The sequence below is a fragment of the Arvicola amphibius genome, chromosome 1 (assembly GCF_903992535.2).
Source record: "Arvicola amphibius chromosome 1, mArvAmp1.2, whole genome shotgun sequence".
Classification (NCBI taxonomy): domain Eukaryota; kingdom Metazoa; phylum Chordata; class Mammalia; order Rodentia; family Cricetidae; genus Arvicola; species Arvicola amphibius.
In genome coordinates this window covers 54,904,384-54,920,216 of record NC_052047.1, presented here as the reverse complement: position 1 = coordinate 54,920,216, position 15,833 = coordinate 54,904,384, and the positions used below count along the sequence as shown (strand labels likewise).

Genomic DNA, 15,833 nt, shown 5'->3' with positions numbered 1-15,833 from the left:
GATAAATTCAAAGCAATTCCATTAAAATCAGGAAGAAGACAAGGCTGTCCACTCTCTCCATGTAGTACTTGAAGTCTCAATATAGTACTTGAAGTTCTAGCTAGAGCAATAAGACAGCTGGAGGAAATCAAAGGGATCCAAATTGGAAAGGAGAAAGTCAAAGTATTCTTTGCAGATGATATGATAGTGCACATAAGTGGCCCCAAAATTTCTGTCAGGGCACTCCTACATATAATGCTAGTTGCTAAGAGCTGAGGAAGAATAAGAGCATCTCCAGCTTCTGAAGTAGAAACCTCAGGGTGGATAGGAGAGCTGGAGAGCACGAAGTACTGACCCAGGGAGGAAGTAGCCTGGTTCTCAGGTGTCTCTTCTAGCATGGCAGGTGGGCAAAAGCGTGGCTGAAAGGTTGGGCCAACAGAGGGAGTCCTGGTCACTTTCCCCAATCCCAAGAGAACTGAGGCTCCTTCTCCCTGGAAGGTTTGTGACTATGTCTCATGCTAAGAACAAGACGTCAGAGCCAGCGTTTCCATCCAGGCTCAGCTGCTAGGGAATGGGACTTGTTAGGTTTCAAACCTGGGACAAATGGCTGCAGCACCTATTAACATATAAAAGCGGACAGTGGCCACCAGGTTCTACCTTCATCCCTCAGTTCTTACCTGTAACAGGGCCCTCCTGATTGGTACACCCCACTCCCTACCCTAAACTTGTTCAGCTCAGAGGCTGGGCTGCCCTTCTCCCTGATGCCCTTCCCTATATAATCCAGTTATTTTGGCCTACTCTGGACCTCCTGGCTGGGCACGTGGTTTCCTTCTCTTCCCTCTGCCCTCTCCCCACAGGGCACAGCTTAGTCGAGTCATGTCCACTCTGTATTCTCCCAGATGACCCTGCCTCTGGCTCTGCTCTGCTTCCTATCTACAGTAAATCTTCTCCTCTACCAGACCTCAGAGCAGTCATGTTCCTTTCCCTTTTTATTTCTTTTTTTAAATTCATTTATCACCTAACTGCTCTCACCTTCATTTTCTTCTTGTATAAAATGGATTTATTGTTAAGACTCTAATGAAGTCCAAGTAACTGACCAGTTCCAAATGTTACCCAACCCACTTCACTTGATTCTTGACTTAGACTTTCCCGGGTAAATACGTGCTTAATTAAGGCTCATCCTGTTGCAGTAGCATTAGAGGCCATTAGGGGAAAGCTGTTATCTATCAGTCAGCAGAATGCAAGCTGCCTCTAGGTGGATTAATCCCTTTAAGAAATAATCACTCGGGCAGGTCTATCACCTGGGCAAGGAAAGCCACTCTATAGAGGTAGTATAGAGATTGTATACAGAATCGCTCTACAGACGTAGTATAGAGATGTATACGGATAACTTTAGAAGAAACCGTAGAATGCTGTCGACTGGCCCATCTTTTTCTAGAACCAAGCAAGCTGCTAATTAGTGATGGTTTTTGTAGCAGCCTGTTTAAATGTGTCTAACTGACCCAGAAGAACTGAGTCCCAGGTTAATGATCATATTCAAGAGGCTTTGTTTCATTACCCAGAGTCTCTTGTCTTCTGTTTCAGGTTTCAAAGCTAAAGAAATTTATCCAGCAACACAAGGGGAATGGAAGCAGGGTCCCAGAATTTAAGTTGCCAGCTCTGTGATGTGGTAGAGGACCATTTAGCTTTCTGTGCACTCTTCAGGGATATTTCTCTCTCCCTTTACAGCCCCTTACATCCCCAGTGACATATGCTGACAGTAACAGCCTTCTTCAAGTGCTCCTCAGCAAAGACAAATGCTTAAGGGGAAAAAAAAATCAGCACAAAATCCATTTGCAGAAACCATGAAGGAAATAAAGTTCTAAGCAATTATCTTTGTGACTTGAAAAGGAAAAAAGCTTGTCAGATTAATCTCCTTCTGAGAAGGCTGCCTAGCAGAAAGAAAAAAAGGGAAGGAGCCTTGAATCTGTCGAGCTGCAACCACAGCCCCCAGCTCTCCCTCCACATCCTTGCTCCTGTTTCCTGTTCTAGCAATCTTTCTTATGAAGCTGGCCTTGCAGGGACCCCTAAGGGTGGAAACGGGTCCTGTGTGTTGCATTTGCTATGAGCTGTATTATGCAGGATGATGGCGGTGCACTTGCAATTGTTCTTGGCTTGAGCAATAGACATTTATTCTCCTAGCTTAAATTTTACTTCTTTTATTGCTGTTTAAGTGTTTAGTAAACTCCAGGTGGGAGAAAACTATATAACAGAGTTTGAAACTTACCCATTGGCCTCCCCAGGATGTTCGCCCATTTCTGCACACCTTGGTGTCCTGCACTTACTCTCCGAGTCCTCCAGGCACTAGTCCTGACACCAGTTCTTAAGGGAAGCCTTGCTAAGATGGAATTTTTGGGAGCCTCACCTGGAGTGCCAAATGTTACCTGGGAAACGGGGAGGGAGGAAACTTCTCGGGATTCTTAATCTCATTAATGGTAGAGTGTAAGAATAGAAAGCTCGAGGACAATTTTATCTGAATTTGAAAGAAGAACCCCAGGGCAGGCAAACTAAATCTAAGCTGCTCAAGAGGGAGGAGGAAATGGGGAAGAATGAAAACCATTCTTTTCAAAAGCAGTCACGTGGCGGAAGGAAGGAACAATAACTTAGTGGGAAAGGCCAAGTGGGAAAGGCTTGGAGGACGCTCTGGTTTATTTTATTCTCTTTTTCTAATGAAGAAAAGAACAGATAAAAGTTATCACAAGCCTAAGGCACAAAGTATTAGATTCCTTAATTTCTTTTCAAAAGACATTTAAGTGGGGGAAAATAAACAGCACTGAAGAACTGCACAGACAAATTGAGAGAAGACTGGCCAGAAGGTACTATTAAATTATAAAGTTTTAATTGTGGTGATAATCATTAGCCAACTAATAGTTACTTGTCAATTAAACAGATTGCTTTTCTCTGCAGACTTGGAGGAAAACGAGGCCAATAACCACAATGGAAGCTCGAACTGCCGTCAGGACCTGTGCAGCCCTCGTTCTTGTTGTGACACAATCACAGGGCACATGAGACGGGCAGGGAAGGAGCACAGCAAGGGAAAGCCTCTGAGGTGCTGAAAATGGTTGTCATTTTGAGGGAGATACAGGTCTGTAACCATAGCAACACTCGGAGGAGACATGTGCAAAACAACATAACACCATTAACCGTGTATTCGTGCCAGTAACACACGAAAGTGTTTGTGGTTTGAATAAGAATAATTCATATATTTTAATACTTGCTTTCCAGTTGCTAGAATTGTTTGGGGAGGATGAGGAGGTCTGGCCTTGTTGGAAGAGATGTGCCACTGGGGGTGGGCTTAGAAGTTTCACTAACTCACACCTTTCCCAGTTAATTCTCCGTGTCTAGTGCCTGTGGATTAAGACGTTAGCTCTCAGCATGGCTCTTGTGCCATGACGGCCTTTTGCTGCCAGGAATTTCACCATTGGTCATCATGGACTCTAACGCTCTGAGACGATATGCCCTGGATAAACACTTCTTTTTATAAGTTCCATTGGTCATGGTGTTGGATAACAGCAATAGAGAAGTAACTAAGACAGTATTCTTGTCACATTAAAATTTTCAGTCCTCACAACACTCCCACTGCATTGTTTTTAAGACATTATGAAATATACAACTGTTTTGCTTTTTATTGTTGTTGTTTTGTCTTGCCATGTTTTAAGAGCCAGGGTACAACTATATTGCCCAGGTTATTCTTAAATTCCAGGGCTCAAGCAATCCTCATGTGGTAGCCTCTGAGTAGCTGGTATTACAGACATGGCTCACAAGCCTAGCCTGTAACTGTTCATGTAACACCTCTAAGTGACCTACCTACTGAGGTGAACAATTCTGAGAGGTTTGCCCAAGACATTGTGTAGAAAGCAGGGAGGATATAGACAGTGTTGAGCTATAGCATCCACAGTGGCTTGACCTGAGTGGATGACCAGGTACCTGTGATAGTGGGGTTAGGAAGGGCCTCGGGTTGAGAATGGGAGGTCTGGGAGATGTTAGGCTGACTCAAGATGGAGTACCCATGTAGGAATGCGCCTCTTCAGGGAAATGGATGCTGAATAGTCTGCATATCTTAAAACCCATATGACCCTTATCTCAGCGGAGCACCTTGGTGACAACATCCTGATATCCCGATGACCAGAAGTCCCCGTGAAAAGGCTTTGCTCACAACACTAATTACTAAGCCAAAGAACGGGATGCAGCTCTGCCCATGGCCATGGCTAATGACAGGTCCTGAAGGATCCTCAGTCAGTAGAGGTGACCCCACAGGTAGCCCTGACGTACTGATGAACAGTGAGAGGACACCACCAGAGTGTGAGTCTCATGTCTGCTACTTATTCATTATGCATGTGGGGGGGGAGAAGTAGAGCTACCGTTTCTGTCTCTGTTTTCTCAATTAGAGATAATAATAGCATCTGTGTGATAAGATGGTTGGGGCTGGAAAATTAATACATGCAAAACGGCTTAGCATCTTGATTAAGGAGACAGTTCCATTAGGTAAGCCATTTCTATGGTGTTAGTTGGTCTCACACACTTTAAGCTCTGCAGAGCAGAGTCGCCACAGGAGCAGTAAGACAATGGGAGGCACTGAAAGAGTGAGGGAGAAACGGAGGGGAGGAAGGGAGAAGAGAGAGGCCTCCTTGCTGTGCAGCGCCTCAGAAAGCATCACGGCAGAAACTATCTCTGCAGAGATTCTTTTAAAGGCAACGTGAAATCCTGAAATAATAGGTCTCAGGCAGGGCTGGGTCAGTCGTCAGTTATTTTGTTTTTGTTTCCTCAAATGACCATTTTAGAGAAGAAAAAAAACTAGAGAAAATTATGATTGACAGTTGTGCATTCGTGGGTCAGAAGAAATAATACACCCCAAACACAGAAATAACCAGTGGCCAAATTCTACTCTGTCCCCCTCATGCATTCTTGAGATCTCTCTCCGTGGATGTGTGTTTCTAGCAATTGACACTAGTTTGCACATAGTCTCTGTGTTCTGGAAAGGACTTTAGTGTTGTTAGGTGTGTAGCTCAGTAGGTTAGCTCTTGCCTCCCAAAGCCATAGCTTTGCGCCCTAGAGGCTGTGGTGCACAGGTGGGGTTGAGGAGCCAGCTTCATGGGTCCCTGAGAGCACTAGGAGACATGGACCTCTTTAAGCTTTGATGGGCAGTGAGGAAAGAGAGACCTCTTAATATTTTTTGTTCCAACCAGGCTCCAAAACAACTCTGAGATCCTGCTGCCAGCTCTTCCACTAATTCTCAATACTTTTAAGAACCTGTGCTTTAATTTCTTTTAAAATTTAAAAAAAAAATAGCCTCCATTTGGATTATATTCATCTATCAATGCAGTCATATAATCTTAATATACTTGTTACAGCAGAAGGGGCCTAGGGAGGCCAGGGTGCCTGGGGCCCACAGAGGTGACAATGCATCTTGGAGCAGAAGGACAGCAGATTTACCACCCCTGCTATCACTCAGCTTCAGAACCAACAGCAGTGGCCTCCAGCTTCCTTCTTTTATGTGAGGCTTTAAAGGCCTTTTTGTTTAAGACTGTATAAATCAGACTCTCTGTTATTTGCAGCTAAATTTATGCGTCACCCTCCACCACCCTGAGACAGCCTTCCTGCCTGGCTGGACTCCCTTTATTTTGTTCAGAGGACATAGGGAGGTGGTGAACTTCCGATCCCATTTGGCCAGAAACTCCCAGGGGTCACAACCTCCATTCACAAGCACTGTGTTTTTAGGGTTTACCTCGAGTAGAGAATTCTGAAGCTTCACACTGAGGGCAGCTTTCTCGTCTTCCAGTTGCTTTATTTCCCTTTCTGATTTTGTCTTTACTTCTTCCAATTGAGCTTCTACTTCCTAAATGAGGATTAGAAGATTAGCCACACAAGGTGGGAAAACAGGCTGTTTACACACCCACACCTTGTCTTATTCCTGAAGGGGGTCAAAGAAGTCATTATAATAAAATACTCTAAGAGCGCATGGGTTCTAAGTACACAGCTCATCAAGAGAAAAAAAACCGTTAAATCCATACTACACAGCCTGGTACATGTACAGATAGGTTAAGGTGTGGCAGGTAGATCTTTAACTCTAAATTTTCTGGTCTCAAATAAGAAAAGGAATGTTCCAAATGTCCCATAAGTAAACAAAACAAAACAAACAAATAACAAGAAAAACCCAACTTTGTTTTCATGGCATCTTCCTATACAGGATCCACACAGTAGCCAGAATGATGGGCCCTCCACAGTGCCTCCCACAGGTTCCAGCATCAGTGTGAAGCTGGTACAGTACATTCTGGAGACCGTGTGAGAAGCATTGCCTCGTTTTAGCTGTGTCAATCCGAGCACATCTCCTCACTGTGTTATAGGCTGTGCTTTAATTTCTTTTAAAATTGAAAGAAATAGCCTCCGTTTGGATTATATTTGTCTATCAATGCAGTCATACAATCTTAATATACTTGTTATAGCAGAAGGGGTCTAGGGAGGCCAGGGTGCCTGGGGCCCACAGAGGTGACAATGCATCTTGGAGCACAGCAACAGTCAATAAACAATGCCTAGCTCTTCCAATATGGCTGAACTTACAGAGAAAGTCTCTAAACATTTAGAAGGAGAGGCTGTCTGCGGGTCTCAGCTGACCTTAGCTAGATAGCATCATTCATTCATCAGCAAATACTTACTGAGCTGTACCACATGCTGGGAACTATTCCCAGAGTTGGACTTTAAAAAAAAAACAGCCGAGTGGTGGTGGCGCATGCCTTTAATCCCACCCAGCACTCGGGAGGCAGAGGCAGGTGGGTATCTGTGAGTTCAAGGCCAGCCTGGTCTACTAGATCTAGTTCCAGGACAGGATTCAAAGCTACAGAGAAACCCTGCCTTGAAAAACATAAAACAAACAAACACAAAAAACACCTTTACACGTGTAAATTTCAGTGAAAAACAAAAGGTTAGTAAGTACAGCATGATAAACACTATGTTCAACAGAAAAATAAGAAAGAGAAGGAAGGGCTAAGAAAGGGAGTGGTTAGAGGGAGAATAAGATTTTGGATACTTTTCCAAAAGAAATGTTTGGCCCAAAGAAATGCCATAGAGAAGGTGGCTTTTGAGTGAGTTTGAGAGGCAGGTGGGCCCATGGTGACAGTGTGGCTGGACAAGAGGGTGCTATGTGGACTTGTTTGGAATGGAGGCAAGAGGACTCATTGTAAAGAAATGGCTCAGTGGTTAGGAACACGAGCTGTGCTTGATTGAGAAGCAGGGTTTGAGTCCCAGCACCCACATGGTGGCTCACAACCATCTGTAACCCCGGTCCCAGGGGATCTGACACCCTCTTCCGGCTTCTGCATTCTCTCTCACACAAACTTAAAATTAAAACAAGACAGACAGACAGACAGACAGACAGACACACACACACACACACACACACACACACAAACACAAACAAGACAACTGTAAGAAGCTCCCAGTCCAAGTCCTGGGTACTCCAGGTATATGATGTGAGGCTATGCTATCTGAAAAAGAATATGGAGAGCAGAAATTCGAGGCTGGCTATGGATGTCTCTGGTCTAGCTGAGAGTGGATGGATGTAAATGTGGCTGATGTTTACCAAGTGATTACCATTTGTACTCAGTCTTCACAGATGAGTTCTTCAACTCTTAGGTTTTATTACTAACATTTCTTATATAAAAAGAGGAAATAAAGCTTTGAGATGTGCAAAGACTTGCACAGGGTCATCCAGGCAGTGAGGGAGATGCCAAGGTCTGAACCAGAGAAGGAGGATTGACTGTGCATCTCTGCCGATTTCTCATGGGAAATGCAGCTCTTAACTCAGACACACGCTTGTCTGGCACATTTCCCAGTTCCGCTGCAGAGAAGGTGTGCAAATATCTGGGCCTGCCAAAATCAGGGTAGGGAAGCTGTACGAACCGGAGCTGTCTTCTTACAGGGGAGGCGCAAAGAGCAAAGATAACTGGAATCTGTTATCAGAGGTTTGTGTACCTGGGCAACTGTGGATGTCACACAGAGCCCTGTCATTTATCCATGTCCCCAACACGATGACTGATGGTGGTCACGTCAGAGGAGCTACAGTCAGCAAGCAATAGGGCTTATAGAGTTCAATTCATCGGATAACAGAGCTAAACCCTGGAGAGACAAAGCCCAGTGTTAAGTTGGGAGCATAGCTCCCAGCCCTTGGCATCCATGCCAGCCCCCAGGCCTTGGAGTTGTATTGGTCTGGACTCCAAATCCCAGCATGTCAGGTCTGGACCCCTCCCTGGGGAGAGTCAGGACCACTCCACAGGGTATTTAAGTGGGCTCCCAGAGGAGAAACACTTGGTTTTCAGGTCTGCATGACCCCCCTGCTTTCCTGTCTCCCTGCCAAGCGCTCAGCCACCAGAGAGCATCATGCTTAAAAAAAAGATGGGCATTTTGATTTTTTTGATTTGACCTAATTGGATTTCTTGTGCTGGTGGAGCTGCCCCTTCTTATTATTTTTTTCTTAACACCCAGGAAGTGTGTGTGGGGGATTGTCTCCAGAATGCATCTTGCTTCTGCTGTGCTTTCTTCTGTTTGCATCTACTATGTTCCTGCTATATTACTCTATAAAGGCATCCCACTGTCTCTAGTGTACTATGATTGTTTCTTGGGAAAAATCCCACTCCTCTCTGGGCAATGTATTTGCAGCTCATAATGATAATGATTTTTATAAGAGCAATGATATTTAGTTGTGTTATGCCCAGGTTACATGTCCCCAGATGAATTCACAGAGCCCAGATTCTGATCCAAATGACATGAGAATCTTTAATATACACACTGGCGTTTGGACTACACCCCCAGCACACCAGTGCAGTGGGTGAGGGAAATGCTGTGTCAGCCCAGGGAAGGGGAGAACTTTTAAGTGGGGGGAATGCTATAATTGGGAGAGTTCATGTCCTGTCGTCTTGGGACTGAATAAGGAGTGCATAGAATGAGGTAGTTTCTGAAACTGTTGGTCAGTGTTTGGGCACAAAATACTAACAAAGAGCCATTAATAACTGATACGGTATCTTCAAGGACAGGAGGCCTCCTAGGAGCATCTGAACCCCGTTACATTTTATGGCCCTGTTTCCTAGCTCCATAATTGGCTATTTTCAGGATTTCCATTCAAATTCCACCACTGCAGCACATTTCTGGCACTGAGATCTGACCCCCCACCTACCATTACGTGACCTAAAATAAAGCCCCTTCTTTAAAACAGAGTTTGCAAAGTCAGGTCCTCAGAGCTGAATCAATTATTTAGTTGGACTTTCTGAGTTAGTCTAAAAGATGCAGGTGGTTAAGAACTAGTCAAGATGATTAGGGAAATGGTTTAGGTTGTTCTGTCAATTGCCCCAATAAAGAGATGCAGGAAAGGCAAAAATAGACTGGATGTTACCTCCCCTTTCATTAGCTATGAGATTTACAGAAGACGAAATATAAAAAGAAGGAAGTTTCACTCATTATAGACCCATGAATTCTGCTTGTAGAACAAGATGATCAAAGAAAACCATTATGTCCTTATACCCAAGCTTAGGCCTAAGTTCTTTTTTTGGTGGGGGTTATTTTTCTTTTAATTAAAAAAAAATTTTAATTGATTTTTTTATTGAGCTCTGCATTTTTCTCTGCTCCTCTCCCTACGTCTCCCCTCCCCCAGGCCTGAGTTCTTTGGGCATGTATTAAATGTATTTACAGAATTAATCATAGGCCCAGAATGCACTTTGAAAAAACAAAGTTGCGAAAGGAGTTAAATGACCCTATTGTCTGTAAAGAACAATCGATGGTTGGCTGAAGTAGAAAACAGCTGTCTGCCAACACAGAAGGAACTGACTGAAATATACTTAGCCTATTTAAGATCCTGTTAAACAGTAATAAAAGAGTCATTGCTTTGGGGTGAAGATGTTTTGGTTGGAAAATTATTACAAAGGAAAATATTTAACTACTTGTGGACTTCTAAGGAAAGCATGTACCTTGTGATCTCAGTGGGATTTCTGCTGTAGGCTATTACTTGGACTAGGCAAAGGTGTGTTACATTTGTTTATGCTGCATTTGTTTAACAATGGAAGGATGTGTTACATTTGTTTGTGCTGTATTTATTTTATTATAAAAAGATGTGTTGCTATTTTACCTTGCCTGCCTAAGGCAACTAAGTGATCGAATAAAAAGCTAAATGACCAATAGTTAGGCACAGAGGGATAGGTGGGGCAGGCATACAGAAAGAATAAATAAGAGGAGAAATCTAGGCTCAAGAGAAAAAGAAGAGAAGAAGCAGAGAATGAGGGAGAAAGAAATGGACATGCCTGGTATAAAAGCTAATGTATGGACAGGGCGATATGACTCCAACATCACAGAGCTGGGCAGCGAAGACTTGAGAGAAGACTGACATTTAAACCAGGATGCTAAGATAAGAACTAGATGGATGAGTTTGAGAGTAAGGAGGAAATTGTTCTCCTTTAAGGGATATCTATGCACAAAGGCCCAAAGAGCAATAACACCGAGTACATAAAAAAAAGAGGGCAGAGATGGACACAGGCAGGAGAAGCAAACAGAAGCCTGACTCTGCAGGGTCTGAAGAACCGTGGGAAAGAACTAAGGCTCACTGTTGCGATGTCAGGGAGCTGTGAGTCGCTGGCAGCCAAGACTGAGCTGGCACAGGATCCTACTAGAATGGACTGGGTGATACGGAAGCAGTCAGGTTATGACATGGTCCATGACTCCTGGATGTTGACTAGATCTACCAGGAAGCATGGAGGAAAGGATACTCAGATGTTCTGGAGCCATCAGGCTAGAACAGGATTCACGTACTTCTGCGCTGAACACCAGAAGTCCTATTTGATTCTTAGGTTTCTGATCTGCACAGCTAAAAACACATGCTGCTGATCACCTGGACAGCACCTCCACCCCTCGGTGGGACCAAGCCTAGACCAGGCACTGGCCCTGGGGAAGCCCTTAGCCCTTGTATCAATCATTTTTTTAATCTAAATAAATGAGTTTATAATTAGATTGTTGGGACTGGGTGGCATGGTAGCTTGGTATGTGATCTCTCTTTAGTCAACCTGTGCTGACTTTTTCAGGACTTCCTGTTTGGGATTGTTTGCTTCTTAAAAGACAATATAGAACTTACCCCTTGTTACTAAATTTGTTTAAATAAATTAAGGAGCCATATAAATCCCTCAGCAAAAAAGAATTAATTTCAGCAATTAGCTTCGCACCAACAGAAGCTTTTACTGAATAAAGTCCAGCTTACATTCTTACTGGTGTGGAAGCGAAGTCTGCCAAGACACAATCCCACTGTAACAGCCAATGAAAACATTGTGTGCCTGCTTTTGGCATAAGGCAAGGGCTGTTTTGAACTTTATGTAGCACAACTTTCCGGTGCACATAATCAATCACAGTGTCAGCTGGTGCCTTGACAGATGGGTCCAGGGTGGAAACCAAAATCCCCTACAGGTGGAAATAACTAACATCAGCAGTAAATTTTTGCATTAATAAGCATCTTCACGGGTACAGGGTGATATGGGCTACTGTGAGAAACAGGTCTGAGTCAGCTGGAGAACAGGGCAGAAAGAAGCATGCCCAGCTCAGGTCAAGTGACCTCGGGACTCCATCAGAAGCATTCATATTCTCCCTCCACAAGGTCAAAATACGAAGTAAATAGAATAATGCTTTCAAATACATGAGCTGATTTACCCTGCAAAGAGGATTCCGTGCACCGGGGATTTATCAAATTCAGAGTGCTTTCCTGAACTCCCTTCTCACAGAACTCTTATGTGCCCAGCAGCAGGCTTTTACACAGAGGAAACCCTGCAGCTCACAGGGGCAGGATACAAGCATCACTGGACTTTTTTTCTGACTCTTTGTCAACAGTGTCCACATTAACTGGGAATTTCAGGAAAGAAACAGCTGGAAGTTGTGGTGTGTGCCTGAAATCATAGGAAGCCAAGGCAGGAGTTTGCGGCCAGCCTGGGCTATGTGGTAAAACCTCTTCCACCTCAAATAAACAAAGGCAGGCATGAAGGAAGGGAAAGACATGTAAAGGAGCTGCCATGTCCTAAGTCTGCTTTCTGTTGCTGATAACACAATATCAATGATGGAGCAAGTTATAAAGACAAGAGCTTTGCTTTGCTCTAAGGTCAAGTGGTTCAATCTGTTGACCATAAGTTCAAGGCTAGACTTGGCTACAGAGTGAATTCAAAATCATCCTGACAACAAAATGAGATGCTTTTCTGAAATACAGAGTAAGAATAACTAGGGATTTAGCTCAGTGGTAGAATGAGCATGTGCTGGGGCTTAGGCTTCTTTCCTAGTACAATATACACATCTACACACACACACACACACACAGACATACACACACAACGCCATATATATATATGTGTACACACATATGTATACATATATATATGTATATGCTAGAGAGACAGCTCATTTGTTCAGAGCATGTATTGTTCTTAAAGAGAACCTCAGATCCCAGAACACTAATTGGGTGGTTATAACTCTGTAGCCACCTATACCTCTAGCTCAACAAAGGTAATCTAACATATTATGTCCTCAGTAGGCCAAGCATAGTGGCACATACTTTTAATTCCAGCACTTGAGAGGCATAGGAGGGCAAATCTCTGTGAGATTAAGATTAGCCTGGTATGTGCCGGGCGATGGTGGCGCACACCTTTAATCCCAGCACTCGGGAGGCAGAGGCAGACGGATCTCTGTGAGTTCGAGGCCAGCCCGGTCTACAAGAGCTAGTTCCAGGACAGGCTCCAAAGCCACAGAGAAACTCTGTCTCGAAAAACAAAAAAAAAAAAAAAAAAACAAAAAAACAAACAAAAAAAAAGATTAGCCTGGTATATGTCGAAAATGCAAGGCCAGCCAGGATGGCATAGTACAACCCTGTCTGAAAAATTATATCTTACTACAAAAGTAATATACCATCATATTTATAACATGGTAAAATAGAATGTATGGTAACAAACATATAGGGGGCAGAAAAAAGAAATGGAACGTATTACAATAAGGTTCTCATATATGAAGGAATATGAAATTATTTGAAAAAGACTGATAAATTTAAAGATGGATATTACTAATCTTAGAGCAAACACTAGTATTCCATCTGCAAAAAAGAGGCGTAAGAAGTCAAAAGTGGAGATAAAAATGAAACATCAAAAATACTCAATGCATCAAAAATAAACAGTAAAAGTGGAGACAGCTCACAAATATGAAAGGAAGGTAAAATGTCAAGCTTAAGAATTCAATAAAATATAAATGATCCGAATTCCCTGAAAAATCAGAGATAGTCAAACTGCACGCACAGTAGAACACAACTGTATCACTTAAGTTGTTCAGTGGATTTGGGATATTAGCATTCATTGGGTAGCTTCCACGCGGAGCCTCCTGAACTTACAGAAAACCACCTCACTGCACACTACATTCCTTTTTCTGCTCAGCTGTCCAGTGGATCTGTGAGACCCAGGAATCTTAAGTGGTACAAGTGAAATGGGAAATGAAGACACGTGGAGCGGATCTTGGGAGAGCTCAGTAAATCTGTTTTCACCCCTTCCCAAATAAGCACTGTGTGCAAATGTTAGTAGCAGGACATGCACTAAATTCCATCTGCCAAGATGGCATGATGATGCCCTCTAGTCCCGTGACCAGGAAAGAGGTGCGGTCTTCTAGGCCCATCCAGCCCACGTCCTGCCATTTGCTCCTTTAGGTTAGGGTAGTATTTAGGGCATGCAATCTACCCACACTAAAGGCTCAGAGAAATAAAGCAACCTTAATGCTACAGAGACAACTTGCATCTATTTTTAGCCCCTTAACCCTGGATTGGAGGTCTCTTCAAGGTTTTGTCTTTCCGTAGTCCATGTTGCCTCATTGGCAATATTTACATTTCCAGATTCAAGTATGAACAAGAAGGAAAACAATGATAGGAACCAAACAGTTTATTTTGGTATGATTTATGTCCCAAATGGACTTGTGACCTGGTCAAGATTGAAGGAAGATTTGTACATTGAGAGTCAGATTTGCCCATGAGGTTACCAGGGCAACCTGCAGCTTGAGAAGACTGCTGTCCTTTCTGCTAAAGGGGTCCCAGGATGGAGTTTAGTTTGTTTGTCTGAAGATTATATATGTTCAGCTCATAGATAGATGCTCACAGGAAAAAAATGCTTTCAAAACGCTGTCTTCTCCATATGAAGGTGGGGAGTCACAGGCTTTGGTGACAGGTTGTTGGGTTTATCAAAGCTCTTGTACCCACTCTTTCTGACTGATGCACTGCATCTCTGGACCCAGTCCCTTACTCTCTAACACTGGAAAGATTCAAAGCATCCGAGAACATTCAATATAAATTATAAAGGAACTCAATATTTTCATTTCATATGCTGTCCAAAGCACGTGGTAATTAACACTAGCTGCTGTCTGTTGAACTGTTGCTGCATGCTGCACACCCAGCAAAAGGTTCATATGTAACACCATATTTAGATATGCATAGCAAACGCTGTATTCAGAGAGGTTAAGGCCCACAGAGAGCTTATGGAGGAGTGAGAGCCTAGGCCCAGGAATAGTGTGGGTGTTTCACGTGTTCATATTTATTTATTCAATACATATTTTGAATACTTACTGTTTTAACCACTGTATAACACTGTTCCGCAGAGATATCTGACTATCTTGCAGTGAACACACAACGCTTGTACTTCTCAAATCACAAAGACATTTATCTCACAATCAAATGAAGCCTTCACCCATAATAATATTGATTCACATGTCACCCTTTTCTAAGGCAGGGTCTCCATATATAGCCCATTTTGGCCTTGAACTCATGATCCTCCTGCCTCAGCTTTCTGAGTGCTGAGTAAGCTTCTCTACAGTCCTCATACAGGTGACAAACTCTTTCCCGCTAACAGGAGAGGGGAGGGTCCTACACATTCTCTGTGGAGAGTGTCCCATCTGTGTGGGAGGTTAGATCAGCATAGACACTGAGACAGGGCACAGGTAGATGCTTTAATTCCTCATGATTCTCTCTTCAGTTCTCACAGTACTCAAGCGAGGTTCTGTTATTGAATTAATGGGGAACTTCCAGAGTGCCGAATTGCTGAGAATAGGTGGGTTGGGGCAGCTAAATAACTTCCTGTGGGCAGCAGAGTTGGAATTAGGGTCTAGGAAATATTGGCAACCTGAGTTTTCAGTTAGTGAAGTTTTCCTGTTTTTGTTGGGTAAGCAGAATTGAATTTCCCTAAGGTAAATGTCACATGACACAATCCTGCTCCATGTCAGCTCCCCAGAAGCTAGAGGCTCCATCGTCACATGTTCCCCATTATTGCCCACAAGAGACTCTGTATGCTCCCTACAGGCAGTGATTGTTTTCTTTACCTGTCATCAGAGAACCAGCCAAGATGTGCACAAAGTAGGATCCCAATGAAAGTTTGGGTAATGAAAGAGGAAAGGGAGGCGGGAAGGTGGTGGGAGAAAGCAAAACCACCAGAGCCATCCACAAACGCGGCTCACCTTCAGCTTCTTTCTTTCCACCTCCGCAGAAGAGCGCGCCGACTTCATTTCCACAGTGTGCTTCTTCACCAGGTCCTCCAGGCGCTTCCCCAGCTGCTCTCGGAGCTGCTGCTTCTCCTCCTCGGTCTGATGCCTGACTTTACGAAGGTCCTCTTCATATTTGTGCTTCAAGCGCTCTATTTCACCACTTGCTCCTTTCTTGGTCTATAAAGGGAAATAAAACTTTGTAAGACTGCTGGGGGGAACTGGGAGGCACACTTCTCCTTTCTACTTTATATACGAATTCATAGCAAGTACCAGACAGTGTGAGGCACTTTACAAGCCTATATATG

General features: G+C 43.5%; 1 protein-coding gene across 1 annotated transcript in view; it reads right to left on the bottom strand.

Annotated features, from left to right (window-relative positions):
• The window catches only part of Fam184b (family with sequence similarity 184 member B), a 95,478-nt gene that overhangs the window by 32,429 nt on the left and 47,216 nt on the right, over positions 1 to 15,833 (bottom strand). The window contains exons 5-6 of the mRNA XM_042054866.1: positions 15,502 to 15,705; positions 5,744 to 5,854 (exon numbers count right to left, since the gene is read on the bottom strand). Of these exons, the coding sequence (XP_041910800.1) occupies positions 5,744 to 5,854; positions 15,502 to 15,705 (315 nt within the window). The remainder of the gene's footprint in view (positions 1 to 5,743; positions 5,855 to 15,501; positions 15,706 to 15,833) is intronic.